Source organism: Chiloscyllium plagiosum, chromosome 25, assembly GCF_004010195.1.
Source record: "Chiloscyllium plagiosum isolate BGI_BamShark_2017 chromosome 25, ASM401019v2, whole genome shotgun sequence".
NCBI lineage: Eukaryota > Metazoa > Chordata > Chondrichthyes > Orectolobiformes > Hemiscylliidae > Chiloscyllium > Chiloscyllium plagiosum.
The window spans coordinates 12,747,283-12,769,939 of NC_057734.1; the positions used below are offsets into that span (position 1 = coordinate 12,747,283).

The 22,657-nt window shown below is 40.6% G+C and overlaps 1 protein-coding gene across 4 annotated transcripts in view; it reads left to right on the forward strand.

Annotated features, from left to right (window-relative positions):
* The window catches only part of LOC122562571 (protein phosphatase Slingshot homolog 1-like), a 119,995-nt gene that overhangs the window by 38,780 nt on the left and 58,558 nt on the right, over nucleotides 1-22,657 (forward strand). For all 4 annotated transcript variants that reach the window (XM_043715522.1, XM_043715524.1, XM_043715523.1 and 1 more), the window contains 4 exons: nucleotides 14,646-14,746; nucleotides 17,710-17,774; nucleotides 18,597-18,718; nucleotides 19,329-19,397. In XM_043715522.1, coding sequence (XP_043571457.1) covers nucleotides 14,646-14,746; nucleotides 17,710-17,774; nucleotides 18,597-18,718; nucleotides 19,329-19,397 — 357 coding nt within the window. The remainder of the gene's footprint in view (nucleotides 1-14,645; nucleotides 14,747-17,709; nucleotides 17,775-18,596; nucleotides 18,719-19,328; nucleotides 19,398-22,657) is intronic.

The following is a 22,657-nucleotide window of genomic DNA, read 5'->3' on the forward strand; positions in this document are numbered from 1 at the left end:
GGAAGAGGGTGGGGGCTTGGGGGCGGTGTTGGACGGCTTAGTGCAGGGGGTTGGGGGCAGGTTTGGCATTGGACGGGGTTGGGGGCGGGTTCGGCGTTGGATGGGGTTGGGGGCGATGGGGTGGGGCCTTGTGCGCGCTGTGCTGCTGCAGTCTCCTGAATGGGGAGCCGACTTTAAAAACTCCAAGCCCCAAAGGAAAGGCAATTAATTGATTAACTGAATAATTGATTATCTGAATGAAATAGTGCCCGCCTATCACATTCGGATAATCGAGGTTCCCCTGTATCTACCTCTTTCCGTCGTTAAACGAAACACAACCAAATTATGGTCACTGATTCCAAAGTGCTCACCTGCTACTAAATCAAACACCTTGTCTGGTTCATTACCAAGCCCCAGATCCAGTGTGGTTTCTTGTCAGCATTTCGACATACTGTGCCAGGAAACCCTCTTAAACACCATGGACAAAAATTGATCCGTCTGACATATTAGAGTTATAGCGTTTCCAGTCAATGTTGGGGAAGTTAAAGTCCCTTATGATAACTGTATTAAAAATAAATCAGCCACATTCCTTGCACAACAACTATGCACAAGAATGTGCAGGTTAGGTGAATTGGCCATGCTAAATTGCCCATTGTTAGGTGAAGGGGTAAATGTAGGGGAATGAGTCTGGGTCGGTTGCTCTTCGGAGGGTCGGTGTGGACTTGTTGGGCCGAAGGGCCTGTTTCCACACACTACGTAATCTAAAAAAAACTACATAATTAGTTTATTGCGAACATAATTTGCTCAGGCAAAGAATAAAAAGGTTTTAAACTATTTAAATATATACAATCTGCTTTTGTGAAACAACAACACATGTAGTCACTAGTAATTTTAATTAGGTCAGCCAGGTGGACCTCATAGGAGATCCCTGATTGGGGCTGTTAATATGGTCCAATCAGGAAGCCCTGGTGGGACTTAAACTGGGAGGCCCAGGTTCTGGAGTAGGTACGCTACTACTGTGCTACAGGAGGGCTTGCATATCCAGTCTGCTGTGCTTTGAAGTGTTTTCTCTATAAAGCCCAATATGTAGACATATGTTGAGTCAATGATATTCTAAATTAATACGACAACTAATATATATCCTTAACAGGGCCTGCTCACTTGATATTTGCTCATGCAGTACTACTCATTCTTGTCTACCAATTAACAGGTTGCAAGGCTATTTTGATGTATTTCTCCGTACTCATAAGTTACTACATAAAGTTGAAACCCATTATGTGGGACAATTTCAAATGTCTTCCTGAAATTCCATTTATATTGATGGTTTTAAGTCCCATAAATCACTAAAATTGTGTAGAATTTGTAATGCATTTCTTTTGTTAACCACTAGGTGGGGAAAGATGTACAGCAAATCTGTTTGTCCAATGGAAATTGCTGGCATTTGTGGCTGTGGTAACATCATTCCAGTCATGTGCACTAATTTTGTTTTTAAAATGCCACATGTACAGAATGTACCTCTTACGTAGGTTCACTTAAAAAACAAAATCTGTAACTTCTAATGTGCAAAAATATTTTCACCTCCTGTTTTTGATTTATTTTACCAGCAAATGCACAGATTACAGTGAACAACTTTTGAGATCACGTGCCTAATGACAATACTTGTTTATTTCCACGTTTAATAATGCAATTTATAACTTCTGGGTGTTGTTGTTGGCTTCATTAGAAAGTGAGTGGAGTTCATAGAATCACATTTAGGGTTTGAACCACCATGTTTATGCAGCAGTTAGATCGTGCTGCAGGAGACCTATTTCTATTTCACAGCAAAATTTTCCTTTATCAACTCAATTTTAAAAGGAAGACTAGAAAATGGAAGTAGCAGGGTGAATGGCAATATAATGATGTATCTGATGCATGTATTCACAATAGCAGTTGAGTCAAGCTGAGTATTTGAAACTTAGTTAAGGGCAACTATGACAACATGGGGGAATAAAGTTAATTTGTAAATTAGGCTGTTACCATCCATAGGTAACTAAAAGAAGCTAAAGATAGTATCAAACATTTTTTTAAAAAAGCCTATTTTTAGAAGGGCTATACATACTTTATTTGGAAATCCAAATTGGAGAATGAGTGTTTGTATTATTCATTTACCCTTTACAATTCAAAGGAAAACTGAAACTATAGTCACTTATTGGTTACAGAAAGACGTTTTTGAAGATACAGAAATTTTTAACCTTTGTGGAACACACTAACACCAAGTGTCTTGGGGGGGAGAAAAAAACATGAACAGCAGCAGGGTTTTGATCAGTTGTAAATGACAGTTTGTCCTTGAACTAAGTGTTTCTGTAGATATTTTCAAAAGGAAAGAGTTCATGAAGTGAGCATTGGTCCAACAGAAAGTGAGTCTGGGAATTAATAATGGAAAATAAGGAGATAGCAGATGAATTGATCAGATATTTTGCATTGTCAAGCTTTGGGGAAGATCCTATGAGATTGGAAAATAGCAAATGTTACATCTTTCTTCAAGAGGGAAGAGGAACAGAAAGCAGGAAAGTACAATAGCTTAACATCAATCAAAGGGAAACTTTTGAATGTATTTTTAAAGACATTTTAGGAGAACATTTTAAAAAGTTTTGAGGTAATTAGGCAGAGTCAACCTGGTTTTGTGAAATGGAAATAATTCTCCGTCTATTTATTTGAATTCTTTGAATGAATAATATTGTGTGGACAATGGGGAATCTGGATGTTGAGGGGAGGTGTGGCTTTGTTAGTCAAGGACAGTACAACGGTGGCTGTAAGAGCTTTGACGAGGACTCATCTACTGAGGTGGCTGAGGTTAGAAACAGAAGAGGAGAGGTCACACTGCTGGGAGTTTTTTATAGGCCTCCACAAAGTGCCAGGGATGTGGAGGAGAGGATTGGCAAATCGATTCGGCAGGAGTGAAAGGAACAGGGTGGTCGTTATGGGAGACTTTAACTCCCCCAACATAGACTATATGTCAGGAAATGCTATAACTCTGGTACGTCGGATGGATCGGATTTTGTCCAGTGTGAATAGGAGAGTTTCCTGACAAAGTATGTCGAAGGACCGACAAGAAGGGAGGCCATACTGGATCTGGTACTTCGTAATGAACCAGGCCAGGTGTTTGATTTAGTGATAGGTGAGCACGTTGGAGAGAGTGACCATAATTCAGTTATGTTTAGTTTAGTGATGGAAGGGGAAAGATGCATGCCACAGGGGAAAATTTATAGATGGGAGAAGGGAAATTTTAATATGTTAAAGCGAGACTTAGGATGCATAGAATGGGGTAGCAAAATGCAGAGGATGGGGACAGTCGAAACGTGGAGCTGGTTTATAGCAAAAAACACTCAAGGAGAGATGAAAAGCTGTTCATCAACCCCATCACTGCCTCCTGCCCCCAACACCGCTCCCGACCGTGTGCAACACCTTCCCTGCCCCTCAAACCCATCCAATACCGCACCCTGCCCCCAACACCATGCAACACCACCCTCCCACCCCAAACTCTGTCCAACACCATCGCCCCCCTGCCCCCAACCCCGTGTCCCACCAGAACCCCAACCTCGTACACACCCGCTCCCTCTCCGGGCAGCTGGACTGGACATCAACAAGCTGCCTTTGTGGGGTATGTCTCCAAATAGCGCAAACACAGCCACAGCCACAGCCACACACAACTTTTTGACAGGTTCCACCTTTGCCCTGTAAAGGACAATGTTAGAGAGATTATGTGGGGAAGGGGGGTTTCGGGTACACCCCTGTGTAGAAATCCAGGGAAAGTATGGGGAGAGACGGCGGGCAGACAGACAGACAGACAGTCATTTGGAGACGGTGCCTGTTTAATCACTGTAAACAAAAGACGTGATCACTGTTGGAAACACGTCTTTAATGAAGTGTTTCCATTGGGACTTCGAGATCTCCTTCGGATAATCGGTATTCAGATAATTGAGGTTCCTCTGTACATGTCACAGGACAATTATAATGCGATTACGCAAGATTTAGGATGCATAGAATGGGGTAGCAAAATGCAGGGCATGGGGACAAATAGAAATGTGGAGCTGGTTTGAGGAACCGATATTGCGTGTCTCTGATAGGTATGTCCCTGTCAGGCAGAGAGGAAGTGGTAAGGTAAGGAAACCGTGGTTTACCAAAGAAATTGCAGCTCTTGCTAAGCGAAAGGAGGAGGCTTATGTGATGTTGAGACAAGATAGTTCAAATGAGGCGATGGAGAGTTACAGAATAGCTAGGAAGGATTTAAAGAGAGAGCTAAGAAGAGCAAGGAGAGGACATGAGCAGTCTTTAGCAGGCAGAATAAAGGAGAACCCTAAAGCTTTCTACACGTATGTGAGGAATAAAAGGATGAGTAGGGTAGGAATAGGGCCTGTCAAAGACAGAAGTGGGAAGTTGTGTGTGGACCCTGTGAAGATCGGAGGGGTGCTAAACGAATATTTCTCATCTGTTTTCACTCAGGAAAAGGAGAATATTGTAGAGGAGAAGACTGAGATGTGGGATATTAGACTTGAAAGGATTGAGATTAGTGAGGAGGAGGTGTTATCAATTTTAGAAGCAAAGTAGACAAATCCCCTGGGCTGGATGGGATTTATCCGAGGATTCTCTTGGAAGCGAGGGAGGAGATGTTGGAGAGTTTGGCCTTGATCTGAGTCATCGTCTACAGGTTTAGTACCAGAGGACAGGAGGATTGCAAATGTTGTGCCCTTATTCAAGAAGGGAAGTAGAGATGATCCAGGTAATTATAGACCAGTGAGTCTTGCATCTGTTATAGGAAAAGTTTGGGAAATTGGGATTATAAGAGGATGTATAATCATCTAGCAAACAACAATTTGATTGGAAATAGTCAACATGGATTCGTCAAGGGTGCGACACCTTACCAAGTGCCTTTTGGAAATCTAAGTACACAACATAGAATAATACAGTGCAGAACAGGCCCTTGGCCCTCGATGTTGCGCCAACCTGTGAACTAATCTAAGCCCATCACACTACACTATCCCATCATCATCCATATGCTTCTCCAAGGACTGTTTAAATGGCTCTAATGTGGCTAAGTTAACTACATTGGCAAGCAGGCATTCCATGCCCTTACTACCCTCTGAGTAAAGAACCTGCCTCTGACACCTGTCTTAAATCTATCACCCCTCAATTTGCATCTATACCCCTTTGTACAAGTAGATGTCATCATCCTAGGAAAAAGACTTTCACTGTCCACCCTTTCTAATTCTCTGCAGAGGTGCAGAGGGATTTGTTCATCTTTGTGTGATATGCAAAATGTTAGTATACAGGTTCGGCGAGGAACTAGCAAGGCTATTAAATTGTTGTTTCTTGGGAGGTAATTGAGTACAGAAGTAGGGACATGAGGTTTGAGCTGTTTAGGGCATTGATTTGAGTTGATTTATTTATTGCTGTGAGTATTTTGTTACAAAATGTACTGAAAAGTGTTACATAGTGTCATCACTCTCCAGCGCCATCTTAAAATAGAAAAATAAGCCAAAACATAGAATATTAGGGCTGAAAAAGAAAGTTCAGTGTTAGTCCTCCTTGTTAAGCGCTCAGCCATGAGTTGTCTTGCCATACCACTGGAATAAGAGTTGCCAGTCTCCAGCACCATCCCATCTCTACCAATGCTACTGCCACCATGAGTCCTCACTGGATCTTGCCAATGCATCCCCCATTGATGCCGCCAGATCCTGCACTGGCCCAATCTCAACTCTGCCACTACTGCCAAGAATCCGCTCTGGGCCTACCTCACTGATACAGCCACTACCATTGCTGCCAAATTTCGTGCTGGACCCAAATGTGCCTCTGTCATCACCTCCATGAGTCTGCGCTGGATGCAGACGCCTTGGGGAACCCAAACTCGCCTCTGCTGCAGCAACCATGAGTCTGACTGGGTCCAGCATGTTAATGCTGAAGCTGCTGGGAATCCAAACTCATTGGTGAGACCAAAACTGGAGAATTGTGGTATTGGTTTCCATATTTATGGAAGAATATGAATGCATTGGAAGTAGTTCAGAAGAGATTTACATGGGTTGCCTTATGAAGAAAGGTTGAACAGTCTAGGCTCTGATCAGCTGAGTTTTAAAGACCAGGAAATGACCAATGTAAGATCCTGAGAGGTCTGCACGTGGAAAGGATTTTTGTAAGAATTTAGAACTAAAGGTCACTGATTACTAATAAGGTGTCGCTAATTTAAATAGTTTAGGAGAAAATATTTTTTTAAGAGAGTTGAAAGTCATAGTTGTACAGCATAGAAACCAACCCTTTGGTTCATCCAATTCATACTGACCATAATCCAAAACTAAACTCGCCCCACCTGCCTGCACTTGGCCCATATCCCTCCAAACATGCCTTGTTTATGTACTTATCTAAATATCTTTTGAACATTATAACTGTCCCCACCTCCACCACTTCCTCTGAAAGTTCACGAAAAGTGCCCCTCATGTCTTTTCTTTAAACCTTCCTCCTTTCATCTTAAAAATATGTCCCCTCCTCTTGAAATTCCCTTGGAAGTCTCTTTCTAAAAATGCCATGGAAACGTAATAATGTTAATTTCAGGTTTCAATCATAATCTTCTTGAATGGCTGAGCAAACACGAGAAGCCAAGTGGCTGTCATGTGCTAATTTGTATGTTTGTAAAATTTCTTAAGATTTATCTGATAACCCTCTAATTTTGGCATTAAATTATGGTGATCTCAATTGTGCCATCTTACATAGGGTTTAATTTCGTTGAAATAATAAAAAGCAGTTCATAGTTTAGAAGGGCATCACAAAAAATAAACTGAACTGCAATAAATTTTGATATATTTGCGACTAAGGTATTAGCCTGAAATTACTTTTAGCATCCATTGCAATACCCTGAAATCTACTGGCTTGGGTATTTCTTTATCCTCTTGCCTGGTGACCCCCAAGAATTAAGTTCACAAAGCAGCTGTGCATTAGCTTAAAATTCTGGAGGTGGGCTTCTTGAGTACTAGTATTCCCAATTTTAAAAAAATGCATCAGAGCTCTGCATTGACATTGGGTCTGAAAATTTGATGCCACTACTGCTTCCTTCAACTGATCTTGTCTCATGGAATTGTTCATAAGAAGCAAGAAATAACTTCATTCTCGTAATAGCATTTATTATGGAAACTGAAGATTTAACAGAAATCCTTAACCTTCAGCAATGAGGAAGCCATTGGCTTTTATTTTTATTTGAGAAAGTGGTAGTGGGTCAGGGTTCTATTTAACAGACTTGAAAGATAACTGTATTAATCCAGGCTTTTCATGACTGCACTTAAAAACTCTTGTTCTGACAGGATGCAAGCTGCTGAGTCATATCCTACCAACGGCTCCACATCCTGATTTGGCTCTGTCTCATGTAGGGATATTGAAACATTGTGCTCAACAGATTGATTACTAGAAATGGTATTCCTATGGGATTATAGATTTTTGTATTACTGATGAAATATTTTTACACAACTGTTTTATTATTATGTAAAACAATTATGCAATGTTTAAAGAAGGTGTTGTGAACAAATTGTAAATCTATGACATGTATCTTCATTTACAATCAATGCCAAAAGCTGTGAGAACTAAAGTCTGGAGAAAATGGAGATGTATTTTGTTGTACGGTTTTTGACCTGAAAACAATGGTATTGTAATTAGCTGGTGCTACTTTCTGTTTAAAGAGCATTGTGTCATATCATGGTATTCCGGACTTCTGATATCAGTTAGTATCACCTCTGCATTACATCCTGGTCTAAGGTATGTTTAAGATATGAGAAAGAAAGCAATAACCTTTTCTCACTTTTCTCAGTGCTTGTTCTTAGAAATGCAATTTCTGCTATTGAGATCCCGAATAGCTTATAAACTTATTATGTGATTAGCTAGGGAACAATTGGTACAATTGCCCCGTGTTTCAGACAGAAACCACAGACGGGTGTTCCCATTGATGGACTTCCTAACTTCCAGCCTAAGTTTACATTTTGGGTTGGATAGAAAGGCCGAATGAGGCAAGGTACTCACGTAAGATACTCCATGATTTGGAGATGCCGGTGTTGGACTGGGGTTTACAAAGATAAAAATCTCACAACACCAGATTATAGTCCAAAAGGTTTAATTGGAAGCACACTAGCTTTTGGAACGTCGCTCCTTCATCAGGTGATAGTGTATGAAGGAGCAACGCTCTGAAAGCTAGTATGCTTCCAATTAAACCTGTTGGACTATAACCTGGTGTTGTGATTTTTAACGAGATACTCCAGCTAGCCCTGTCCTAGCACTAATCCATTCTACCCTGTACTTCCATATTCTCACCTCCAACTGTCTGCTGTTGTCTTTATTTCTCAGTGAGAACTGACTAACTTATTAAATGTTATTAAACTGGAAAGGTTGCAAAAAAAAATTTACAAGGATGGCTACCGAGGCTGGTAGGCTTGAGTTATAAGGACAGGCTGAATAGACTGGGACCTTTTTCCTTGGAGTATAGAACACTGAGGGCTAGTGTGACAGAATTTTATAAAATCATGAGAGGTGTAGGTAAGGCAAATAGCCTAGGTCTTTTTCCAGGAGAGGGGAATCCAAAAACGAGAGGGCATAAGTTTAAGGTGAGAGGGTAAAGATTTAACACACTGAGGTTGGGGCATATATGGAACAAGCTGCCAGAAGAAGTCGTAGAAGCAGGTACAGTTACAAAATATAAAGCTCATTTGGACATGGATAGGAAAGGCTATGTCTGCCTGTTTATCTGGTACGTGGAACAGTCCATCTTCTGCAGTTACACTGGCACCACCCCCCATCTCTTCCTCCGCTACATCGATGATTGGGATATAGACCAAATGCGCTGCCCCCCACTCCTTCCGCTGCAACTCCAGCCTCACCATCAAACCTGCAGACTGAGGGGAGCTCAGTAGTAGTGTGGCGCACCAACCTCTACACCATTGATGCCAGGCGCCAACTTGCAGACACCTCCTACTACTGCCCTCGTTATCACGACCCCATCTCCCATCACCAAACCATCACCTCCCAGACCATCCACAATCTCATCTCATCTCTGGGAATCTCCCACCCACAGCCTCCAACCTCATTGTCCGTGAAGCCCACACTGCCAGATTCTACCTCCTACCGAAGATTCACAAACCTGACTGCCCTGGTTGACCCATTGTGTAAGCCTACTCCTGTCCCACTGAACTCAGGTCTACCTACCTCGACACCGTCCTGACCCCTTAGTCCAGGAACCCCCCCACCTACATTTGTGACACCACCCACACCCTCCACCTCCTCCAAGATTTTTGTTTCCCCAGCCCTCAGCGCCTCATCTTCACCATGGACAACCAGTCCCTGTACACATCGATCCGCCACGACGAAAGCCTCTGAGCCCTCCGTCTCTTCCTCTCGCACTATCCCAACCAGTACCCTTCCACTGACGCCCTCATCCGCCTGGCTGAACTGGTCCTCACCCTCAACAGCGAAGCTCCTCGGATGCTGCCTGAATTGCTGTGCTCTTCCAGCACTACTGATCCAGCTTCTCCTTCCAATCCTATCACTTCCTCCAAACCAAAGAGGTAGCCATGGGCACCCGCATGGGACCCAGCTATGTCTGCCTGTTTATCTGGTACGTGGAACAGTCCATCTTCTGCAGTTACACTGGCACCACCCCCCATCTCTTCCTCCGCTACATCGATGATTGCATTGATGCCATCTTGTACTCCCACGAGGAGGTTAAACAGTTTATCAACTTTACCAACACCTTCCACCCTGACCTTGCAATCACCTGGACCATCCCAGAGACCTCTCTCTCCTTCCTGGACCTCTCCATCACCTTCTCCAGCGACCGACTAACCACAGACATCTACTGCAAGCCCACCAACTCCCAGAGCTACCTGGACTACACCTCCACCTACCCTGCCTCCTATAAAAATGCCATCCCTTATTCCCAATTCCTCTGCCTCAGCCGCATCTGTACCCAGGATGTCCATTCCATCTCAAAGTCCCAGATGGCCTCCTCCTTCCATTTTCACAACTTCCCTTCCCAAGTGGTTGACGATGCCCTCCAGTGCATCTCCTCTACTTCACCCACCACTGCCCTTGAACCCCACCCCTCCCAAAGCAACAAGGACAGAACCCCCCTAGTCTTCACCTTCCACCCCACCAACCACCGCATACATTGCATCATCCTCCGCCACTTCCACCACCTCCAAACAGACTCCACCACCAGATATATTTCCCTCCATACCCATATCAGTATTCCAGAGAGACCATTCCCTCTGCGATTCCCTCGTCCGATCCCCCCCAGTCCACACCCCACTCCGTCAGAAATCTATCTTATCACCATCAATCTCGTCTACTGAATTCGTTGCACCCTGTGTGGTCTCTTCTACCATCGGGGATTCAGGACCCCGCCTTGCGGATCGTTTTATGAGAATGCCTCTGGGACACCTGAACCTACCAACCCCACCACCCCGTGGCTGATCATTTAACTCCCCCTTACGCTCCATAAGTAGCTTGTGGACCTCCTCCACTGCCAATGTTGCCTGAAGGAAGAACACCTTATATTCCACCTTGGGACACTGAAACCACACAGGATAAATGTGGATTTCAACAGCTTCCTCACTTCCACTCCCCCCACATTTTCACATTTCCAGCCTCCAACTCGGCACTGCCCTCCAGACCTATCACTTTCTCCCTCACCTTCATCCACCTATTGCTTTCTCAGCTGTCTTCTCCACCCCTCCCCCTCACCCCCAAACCCCAACCCCAACACCCCCCAACCCATTTATCTTTCAGCTCCAGCCCACAAGCCTCATTCCTGAAGAAGGCCATATGCCTGAGACATTGATTCTCCTGCTCCACGGATGCTACCTGACCTGCTGTGCTTTCCCAGCAGCACACTTTCGACTCTGATCTCCAGCATCTGCAGGCTTCACTTTCTGCAAACACCAATTAGATCAGTTTAGGAAACTTGGTTGGCATGGACAAGTCGAAGGGCCTGTTTCCATTCTGTATGACTCAGTGAACAGAAGTTACCATTCATTGGTGACTGAGGAAGTTAAAATTGGTATCAAATTAAAAGAAAAGTATGCAATGTTATGAAGATTATGAAGAAATAGGCCAGAGGTTTGGGAAAATGTTTGAAACCAGTAAAGGATGGCTTCAGAAAGTAAAGGGCAATAAAATAGTTTAAGAATAAACTTGCAAGGAATATTAAAAAAAGACAGTGAGAGCCTCTGAAAGTACATAACAGGAAGGAGAGTGGCTCAAATAGATATCGGTCCTTATAATACATGACTGTGGAATTAGGGAGGAACAAGGCAATGTTTTGGTTGCACTTACGCCTCATGCTGCTGATCTACAGACACCCAGTGTGCTGAGAGGGGTGGATCAGTCAAGGGGCCTTCTTGTGAATGTGTTCCCAGGCCTGACCAAAGTGGCCATCAACAGGTCTACATAGATGGCTGCAGAGGGGCTCGTCATTTCTGATTGTCTCCCCCTCTTTCATGGTTACAATGTTCTTGGACCTTTATGAAGAGGGAGCTTGTGGTGCTCACGGGAACAATTGTAGCACTTTGAGACTGGTGAACTCTGCGGGTACTGGAGTGTATCATTGGGCTAGAATGACGTCATTTCGCCTTGGTAAGTTTCTGTTTAGTTTTGTAAGTTTCTTTTTGACTTTTTTGTTTACGTTTCATATCGATACTGTACCCCTGCAGGGGCTGCTTCACTATTATTTTGGACTCCCTGAAAGAATCGAGGAAGCTTCATTTGTGTATTTTAACCTTTTTTTTTAAACCCCTATCATGGGAGTGTTTATTGGGGACGGGGGGGGCAGCAAGTAATCAAGAAGTGTTACCTCCTCTTTCTCAGGAGACCACTTGTTTATGTTTCTTCCTAGGAATGGTTAATCAGCATGTTGGTTTTATTTCCTTTATGGCAGTTTTTCCTTGTCCCTTTCATCTTGGGAAACAGTTTATTCCAGAAAAAGATTATTGCTGATTCTTCCAATTTATTATTAAAGTTCTGCAGCTTATGTTGTCACAAGGAAATTAACTTCTATATTTAAACCCTTGGTGTCTTGGGAGTGTTTGATGGGGATCTTTCATTTCAGTAAAGTTGAGGGATCTTTGCTCCCACTTTACTTTTAGTTTGAGGAGTAGAGGCAGCTTTACTCCATGTGCAACTCTGTGCTGTTCCTGTCCTAAGAGTGTTGGTAGGAGATGGTGTCAAGTAAAATTTACTTTCCATTCACTTTCTGTCAAAAAGATTAGAGTAAGCTTTACTCTTCTTTTTTAACTTGTATTTAACCTCGTGCTGTCCCTACCCTGAGTGTTTTGATGGGGATAGTGTTGAGGGGACTTTACTTCTCATTTAAAAGAATAGGAACAAGGGAAATGACAGAAATTTTGAATAATAACTTGTATTTGTTTTCATGGTAGGAGACACTAAAAGTACCTAATAATTCAATGTTTGTGAGAAGATTTGTAGCTCGGGTGCTCGTTGCTGTGGTTCTGTTCGCCGAGCTGGAAGTTTTTGTTGCAAACGTTTCGTCCCCTGTCTAGGTGACATCCTCAGTGCTTGGGAGCCTCCTGTGAAGCGCTTCTGTGGTGTTTCCTCCGGCATTTATAGTGGCCTGTCCCTACCGCTTCCGGTTGTCAGTTTCAGCTGTCCGCTGTAGTGGCCGGTATATTGGGTCCAGTTTGATATGTTTGTTGATGGAGTTTGTGAATGAATGCCATGCTTCTAGGAATTCCCTGGCTGTTCTTTATTTGGCTTGCCCTATAATGGTAGTGTTGTCCCAGTCGAATTCATGTTGCTTGTCGTCTGCGTGTGTGGCTACTAGGGATAGCTGGTCATGTCGTTTCGTGGCTAGTTGGTGTTCATGGATGCGGATCGTTAGCTGTCTTCCTGTTTGTCCTATATAGTGTTTTGTGCAATATACCGGCCACTACAGCAGACAGCTGAAACTGACAACCGGAAGCGGCAGGGACAGGCCACTATAAATGCTGGAAGAAACACCACAGAAGCGCTTCACAGGAGGCTCCCAAGCACTGAGGATGTCACCTAGACAGGGGACGAAACGTTTGCAACAAAAACTTCCAGCTCGGCGAACAGAACCACAGCAGTACCTAATAATGCCAGTCCCATGAATGACTAAACAAAAGTAGAGAATCGAGGGAGCAAGGAACTTAAACAATTATCATTAGAAGAAAAAATACTAGGAAAACCAATGGAACTAAAGGCTAAAAAGTCATAATATATAAAAAGGAGCAGGTATTGTCCATTTGGCTTCTCAAGTCTGCTCCATCATTCATTAAGATCATGGCTGATCTGATTGTGGCCTTATTTATACTTTCCTACTCTTCCCCCAACGTAACCCTGGACTCCCTTAAATCAAAAATCTACTTTGCGCTTAGAATTATGTAATTATCCAACCTCCACTAGTGATTTAGATATAATTAGGGATTATTTTAAATGATTATCAACTATCTTGAAGTTGGAATAATGGATAAATTCTATTTTGGCAAATGTAACTCGAGAGATGCCACCTGTAGCATTAACTATTTCCCAACTGTATTGTAGCCCAATTTACTAGAGATAGAAAGATAAGAAAGCAAGTTGTGAGGACAACAAAATGATTTCAGAAGGATATCGATAAATGAAGTAACTAAATGAAACACAATATATAATAATGACTTAATGGCACAATGGATTGCTGGGATAGTTATGACAACCCTAACTATACTAAGTTTTCCACTCTCTTTATCACTTGTTGGAAAAGTAGCTTTGAAAGCCGTTTAGGTTTGGGCACTGTGACGAGGAGAATTCAGGCCTATATTTTGAATGACCAAGTTTTTAAGGTCTTGGTCATTGGAAAGCTACAACAGAAAGAAGTTGCCTGGTTACAGACCTACGCAAGTAACAGCCTTAGCATGAACTTCAAATCTGCTGTGGGGAGAATAAATGGAGAAAAAGGGGTTGTTTATTGTCACGTAATTTGAAAACCTTGAGACAGGTGGTGGGAAATAAAAGCCTACAAATCATGTGAGTACTTCAAAAACTGTATTGTTTAAAAAGTGAGGAAAAGTTTTGAGAAACAAAAGCAAATCATTCACGTGAGTTTTCAGCAGATTTGTGAAACCACTATTACTTGTCATCAATGTTTGCTCTGTTTGTGATATAAGCTTTACCGGTTTTGAAACATGTTTGTTCAGTAGATTTGCTCTATTAAGGAAATTAGCCATTCTGCTACTATATGTAGACTGATTGCAATAATTATGGCAAAATGGGCTTCAAGGTGAGGATTATTCATCAGCAATGTTGCAAGAGATCTGTGAATATTGATAAGTGGGTTGTTGTAGTGCCATGTTAAAACAAGCTTGCTTTCTTTAGGTTAACTACTAGAGGAAAAGGTTTTAACCACCTTTTGAAAAATTGATTAAGATCCAAATCATGCATTATTCCGAATGAAGAACATCTGGTACTTTAATAATACTGTACTTCAACTAGTACTTAACATCACTTAAATTGTAATTATAAGCTAATCAATATAGTTAAAAAAGCTGGGCAGAAAGATGACAATAAAAATTTAAAATATATTAATTCACTTGTAACTGTAGCTCTCAGTAATCTCTCTGATCTTTGTATTCTTTCTTTCCCAAACACAGTCTCAGTGACAGTTTCTTCACCGTTAAGGGTGCAGCACTTTTTCTACAACAGGGAAACAGCTCACAGGTCCCACGATGTTACCATCACCACAAATATGCAGGTAAGCAGACTATAACCTGGAGTCTTATGATTTCTGACTTTGTCCACCCCAGTCCGACACTAGCACTTCTACGTGATAGATTTGGGGTAGGAATCCAGAATTGTATCCCACTTTGACCCTATTTCAAGGCTTAAAAATTGTCTTAACGTTTCAGGAAATGGACATGGACAATAGGCCAAGTGGTAAGCAACACATGCACTGCACAAATGCCAGGTGATGAATATCTCCAATAAGAAACAATCTGACCATTCCCCCTTGGCATTCAATGATGTCACCATCACTGAATCCTCCACTAGCAACATCCTGGTGGTTACTATTGACGAGAAACTCGGCTGGACTGGCCATATGAATACAGTGGCTACAAGAACAGGTCAGAGGCTAGGAATACTTAAGTGAGTAATTCATCTCCTGACTCCTCAGAGTATGTCAACCATTCGTAAGCCACAAGTCAGGAGTATAATGGACTACTGTCCATACCTCTGGAAGAATGCAGCTCCAACAATATTTGAGTATAAGTGTTGGGACATCATGTTGAGGTTGTACAGGATGTTGGTGAGGCCACTTTTGGAGTACTGTATATAGTTATGACCACCCTGCTATAGGAAGGATATTAAATTGGAGAGGGTTCAGAAAAGATTTACCAGGATGTTGTCAAGACTGGAAGCTCTGAGTTATAAGGGGAGGTTGGATAGGCTGAAACATTTTTCAGTGGAGTGTAGGAGGTTGAGGGGTGACTTTGTAAAGGTTTATAAGATATTGAGGGGAATAGACTGGGTGATTTCAAAACTAGCGTCATATTCTTAAAGTGAGAGGAAAAAGATTTAGAAAGGTCATGAGGGACAACTTTTTCACACAGAATTAGTTTGTATGTGGAATGAACTGCCCATGGAAATGGCAGGTACAGTTACAATTACAATACTTAAAAGACATTTTGACAGGTACATGAATAGAAAAGGTTTAGAGGGATATGAGACAAATGCAGCAAGTGGGACTAGTTTAATTTGGGAAACTTGGTTGGCATGGACATGTTGGATTGAAAGGTCTGTTTCCATGCTGTAAGAATCTATGACTCGCTATTGGTGGTGCAAGGCATAGTAGCTGCTTGTTTGGTATGACATCTGCAAGCATCCATTCCCTCTGCCAGTGACACTCTGTCGCAGCAGTATGTACTATCTATAAGAAGCACCTATTCCAAAATAGGTGTATTTTGGAATAGGTGATGATGGCCAAAGGCAATGGCTTCAAATTCCTAATATTTAAATTCTGTCTATGAATCAATGTGAGTTACTTTCTGCAGAATGCCTTGCCTGCTCTTTAGCCACAATATTTAAGGCTTCTCCAATTAAGTTTCTGGTAAAATAATCAGTAATCGAAACATTCAAACTTGTATAAAACCAAATGGTAAAGTCATCCCTTTCATCGCATTATTTTGCTTTCTAGTATCTGTTACTGAGAGCCTGCTGCTAATATTTAAAACATTGCCCTGGTTCTTTTGGAGCTGTTGGAATGCTAAAATGGTCATCCTGTTGAGAATGATAGTGAGAGCAATTGGTAATTTACAATTCCAAGTAATGAAAGCAGAATTCTAAGATTTTTAACCAGTTCTGAGTTTCTCATTATATATTTCTATTCACATTTCCTGTGAAACAGAAAATGAGTAATCTTGTACATAATATAGAGTCATAGAGATGTACAGCACGGAAACCCCTAACCCATATCCCTCCAGACCTTTCCTATTCATATCCTATTCATATACCCATCCAAATGCCTTTTAAATGTTGAATTGTACCACCGTCCATCACTTCCTCTGGCAGCTCATTCCATACACGTACCACCCTCTGTGTGAAAAAGTTGCCCCTTAGGTCTCTTTTATATCTTTCCCCTCTCACCCTAAACCTATGCCCTCTAGTTCTGGACTCCCCGACTCATGGAAAAATACTTTGTCTATTTATCCTATCCATGCCCCTTCCTGATCATCTGAGCATGACTAAATGTCAAATTTTAATTTGATGACATGAATTATAATAAAAGTTTGATATTTTCCTTTTCACATGAGCAAAGTGATTGAAAAGAGAGTAATGTGTATCTGTAAGTCTTAAGAACATCATGTTGTTATTTTAAAATAAATCTTTTGTTTGAGGAAAGTCTTTTGAAAAATGGAGATAAAATTGAGTTAATGTAGCAGAAAGATAAACATGACATCACTTATGCTAATTGCTGCTTACAGGGAATTGACATTTGAGTCAAGACTGATGCTTTGCAATGTTTATTCATGCAGTGTAATGGAAGTTATTGGTTATGCAATTATCTCCTCCTTCCTGGGTACAAATGTATTGTAGACAGTTATAAACAAGACCAGCCTGACTGATGAGACAAAAGTGGAATCTGGGAAGGAGGAAGGAGAGCAAAATTTCTTCCAAGTACTTACACAAATTTTTAGAGAATTGTAGGTGCATGCATTATCTATATATAATGTACATTCATAACTATTGTTCCAAGGTTATTCTTAAAGCTATTTATTCTTGAATAATATGTGTTGATTAGGAGAAACTGAGGACTGCAGATGCTAGAGATCAGAGTCAAAAAGTGTGGCGATGGAAAAGCACAGCCAGTCAGGCAGCATCCTTGGATGCTTTTCCAGCTCCACACTTTTTGACTCTAATCTGTGTTGATATCAATTAAAAGAATCCATCTCCGAATGCAATTGTTCATTTCCACTCCCTCAATAGAATGTAGTTAAAAACACTATTGTCTCAAAATTCCAAGTTCAAATTCTTAACATATGCCAATCGCAATATTATCAACATTTGATGAGATTACTTTTCACCTGGGTGGCTTTTGACCAGTAATGGGGAAAAGTCAGTTACATTTTATGCTTGTGTTCAATAAAATGATTTCTGATTTAAAAGAAATAAAAATCTTTGTGAGTTTTACATAAGATTTTTTTTACTGACTTACTGCAGGAGATCTCCAACTCCATCTTCAAGTGATGATTAATCACCTCCGCCCTGAAGACAGGATAAAGTTGGTAAGGGATAAAGAGATATTGCCCTAACATTTCCTTTGGTCAGTTGGGTGACTGGTGTGTGGAAACATACTTAAAGGTATTCAATCCTAGCTATTGAAATCAATGCTAGTACTATGCAAGAGTGTCATAAATAGGGGAAAGGGTAAGCCATTTGACCCCTCAAGTCTGGCCTGCCATTCTATAAAACCATGACTGATCTGTCCCAGGACTCAACTCTTCTTTCATGGCAACTCCTCACAGCCCTCAACTTCCTGATAGTTCAAATATTTACCTACCTCCTCTTTAAATACTTTCAGCGATCTAGCCTTGACAAACTTCTGGGATACAGAATTCCAGACATTAATTTCCTTCTGGTAAAAACAAGTTTCATTTTATATCGGTATCTTCTGTACCCTTTAGGAATCTGTCTTTGCTGTAGAGGTAAGTATCTCTTCCCCTAATTGTGCTGTCCTCCCATTTGAATGACATGCTAAGCCTCTCTCATCCTCCCTGTAGACTGTGCTCTCATCTGCACGGAAGCAAGAACCTTGTATGTATTGGCTGCGGCTCTTTCAATGCCAGTTTCACTACGGCAAAGATGGAGTGATGATATCAGGTCACCTAAGTGTACTTTTCATAGTTGTTGCATTACTATATTTGGATTAAACTAGCTACATTATCTTCACTTGCTGATTAATACAATTTACAGACAAAGCTTCTTAATTCATTGCCATGCTAAGAGCAGTGAGTAAACAAAGCTAGCTGACAATAGAATCAAAGCTGTATTAATCAGAAAGCCATGATCTCTTGCTGAAACTCTTTGGAACTGGTTTATTCCCACAGGCAGTGCGCCTTGAAAGCATGTCTGCTCATCGAGTCCGATACATGGTAGTTGTGTATACGAATGGCAATCAGGATACAGAGGAGAATGTCCTTCTAGGAATTGACTTTGCAAGCAAAGAAAGGTATGTAGTGCATTATGTGTTGATGTAGAAGGGAAGGAAGGAGATGGAGGAGTCGAAAGTTGAGTTCTGAGTGCCTTTTGCATTTATAAAACACATTTTGTACTTAAAAAAAGTTTGATATTTTAGTTAGATTATACCAAGGATGAGAAATACAAGTTCTGAGGTAAATAGGTTGCTGGGACTATTTTCCTCGAAACAGAATGAGTAGGGAAAATATATTTTATTTCGACTAGAGATTCTCTGATTTCGGCTCATAATTTGCAACTGTCCTTGAGAGGGAGATACAGGTAAAAATTATTCATGAGGTATTGTTGGAGAGTTGGAGGCTATTGCACTTTTTAAGGGAGAATGGATGAGTATTCAAAGCAGAGTAACTTGCCAAACCACAACACCATGCAGAATAATTTGCTCCAACTAAGCTAAACAAAGCATCAGGATAGACACCTTGGACCTCCTGTTAGACAAATAAGATTAGTTTGTAAGGTAATTGTGAACCTTTATCCTGAACTATTTCTGTCAACATTTTTGATGCAAATATTCATAAGACCAATACATGATTTTTTTACTAAATTAACCATCAGATTTTAACAGTGACGTTATATTCTTTCAGTAATACATGTACCATAGGATTGACCCTTCCTCTCTGGAGTGATACAAAGATTCATTTGGATGGAGATGGGTAAGGAACTCGATTCCTTCTGCTTTGTTAACCAAGAAAAAACTAGGAAAGGCTGAAATTTAATAGTTTCATGCTCTAGTACCTTATTGTCTTTTTTGCATTTAAATGCAAGGAATTTGTTAATGTTTAACTAACTAGTTTTAACTAACAATGCAAATTATACAGGATCTCTTGCAGTTTTTAAAGAGATTTAAGGGTACTGATAAAACTTGTTTTCCGACACTGAAACCTCCAGTTTCTTTTAATTGTAATGCTTTATTGAAATTTGGCATAGAAGCTGTGAATTGCTGCAATCATCTAACTTTGCAAAAGCTATTCAAACTTTTCAATCCATTCAAAAATATGGTCTGCTGAACATTTTTAAAGTCCTTGTTAGAAGGATCCTTCTTAGTCTCAAGCCTTTGACTAGATATTTTTGATTGATATTTTGTAAAGTTAATTGTTCCGTTATAGCATGTACTTCTGTCATACATAATTTGGAATGTTGTCAATAGAGATTGTAATATAAACTGCATTTTAAGTAAACTGCTCAATGTCTCGAGAAACGATTTGCTGATTTGAAAAAAAACACATTGCTGAAATGGCCAAATCAATACTATGAAAATCTTAGTAAGACTTCATAAAATAATTTCTGGTTGAAGTGTAGGAGCAAAAATGTTGGGTTAGAGCATTATGTTTGCACGCTGTGATTGATTGAATTCAGGGCTGTTAAATTACAATAGCATGTCCTGCATGCAACATAGACTTCCCTTTCAGTATTTGATCTACATTGTAGACATGTCCCTAAGCATTTTAACAAGTAGTTTGATATTCTAACCTTCATACTGTTTCCAAAACTGCTTCCATGTCTATAAACTTCACCAAAGGAAGCTTGTACGTGAAATAGATAATCAAAATTCAATCTTTAGAAGAATCCAGAGATAGTGATGTGCTTGTAGAAGTAAAGCATAAGGGAAGAAGTATTGGATGAATTATATGTTGGGCCTCCACGAAGTGCAGCAAAATATACATAGGTGCTTAAAGCACATTTGCTTTTAATGCTTATTTACACATACCTTTCAACAAAGCAGAAATTCATTTCTGAATTGAGTGCCCTGTTTGAAGACATTATCTGTCTTTCTCTTTCAGATCCATTGTGTAATTCCCATTTTATTTAAATTTTGAAATAGAAGCTAGGGTCTAAGCTTTTTTGGTGCCATTCCACTAGTAGTATGGTGAATGTGGGAATGCCCTCTGCCATTTCATCATCTAATCTCCAGTTCCTTTCCATAGGGTCTGTCTGAGTCATATAATCTTGGATTATAGAGATCGATAGCACAGAAAAAGGCCCTTTGGCCTATTGCGTCTGCACCAGTCAGAAACCAGCATCCAGCTATTCTAATCTTTTTTCAGCACTTTGCCCACAGCATTGTATGCATTAGCACTGCAAGTGCACATCTTGCAGCATACTATCTGTCTAACCACCAATGACATCCAAATAAGGTTTTCTCAATACTTCCTCATACATATTGGTTGCTGGGTAGATTTGCTGACTGTCTTCAGTGTTCAGCATTCTATGGAAGAAGTAGATGGAAGGCAAATATAGCATCTTTTTGAAATAAGATGTAAGTGCTTCAAGAATTGGTTTGCGTGTGCTTTCCAAGAGAAATCAGAATGTTATGGTTAAAAGAAATGCTTCTTTTCAGACAGAACAGATACCGCCTGTTTTCTAACAGGTTTCCCAGGCCTGCTTCATCACATCTCCACTTTCTCCAGGTGGGACTGTTTCCCCATTTCAGTTGGTTATCCACCTCCTTTTAATGTGATAACTTTGAGACAATCAGTAAGGATCACCAGGGTCATTTATTCCAAATGCATCTTCACCTGAAAAGTGTGCCAACCAAGGATCACTAGGGTCTATGAACTAAAGCAATATAAAGTGCCTCTGTCATTTGTGACAATATATCTAGTCTTTATTTGGTCTTCTTCAGTGACTTGCAGTACTAATTGGCACTGATCCACATTCCTTGTTAATGAAACTGGTGATTATCTGTTACATTTCAATTTTTGATATTAAAAAATTAGATAATCCTTGAGTTTAACATCATCTTCTGAATTCAAAGGGGATGGTAAATTTTTGAGGATCTACTGCAAGATAAATCACATATCCATCTGTACTGTTTCCATATATTCTTGAAAGCTGCTATCTTGTTTGACGCAGAGCAAATATTATAAAACTGTTGGTTAACAGGCATGCTCATCAAATGGTACCCTTGGTTAATCAATTTAAGCCCTCTACATGCCTTCTCAGAACTGCTGGAAAAGGAGATTTTTCTCTAAATCTACAAATAACACTTACAATGGTGAATTCTTTTAGAAATACGTTTGTTCACAATATTGAAATCTGAAATTACATTTTTAAGAGCATTACTGAAAAAAATGACATGATTTGTTGAAGCTATGATAGAGATCGTCCTTGTCGGTCACTGCGTTCACATATGTGTGAGCTGTCCACCACAGACAAAATGATGTTCCCTTAAGGCTGGAACTTAGCTATGACTGGTTGTGCACAACATTTAACAGACCATATAGTTAAGCAGATTTTCTACATACCCAGTGAAGAATTCCTTCACATTTGTGAAGGCTTTCAAGGCCAAACAAGACATAGGTTGATAGCAATGCAGCATCTATGTGCTCATTTTACTTTGTTAGCCTGTTCACCAAGTATTACTCAAGAAAGCTAAAGACATCTGCAGCACTGAAATAGTGATGACAGACCAGCATTGTGTGAATCAGTATTCGTTGTACTTCAAAAAACAATCTGCAACTCACAATGTTGAGTTCAATAAAAATATCCTGTGTGCATTAATAAATGGTATTGACTTGCAGTCTCTGCTAGGCCCATCTCTCGCAAATATCTTTGTTGGATTCCTTGAGAAATGTATTTTCTGAAGCGTAGATGATACCTTTGCTGTATCTGAATCTGGCTGCTTGTGAGAATTTTCTTGTACATTTTTAGTTGACTCCCTATCCTTGATATCCTAGTTGAGAAATTAGTAGGGATTCCCTACTACTATCTGTCACAAACATATCTTTGTTCATTGTACATATTGGGATTTCTATAGTGCCACCCGTTATAAAATTGGCCTTATTAGCAGCCTCATAAATAGGCCTGAACTATTTGTTCACAGTGCAAGTTTGATATAGAGCACATCAAAACAGTTGTGCAAGAATATGTATACCCTGATCAAATAATTTCTCATTGTACATCATGAAAGGGC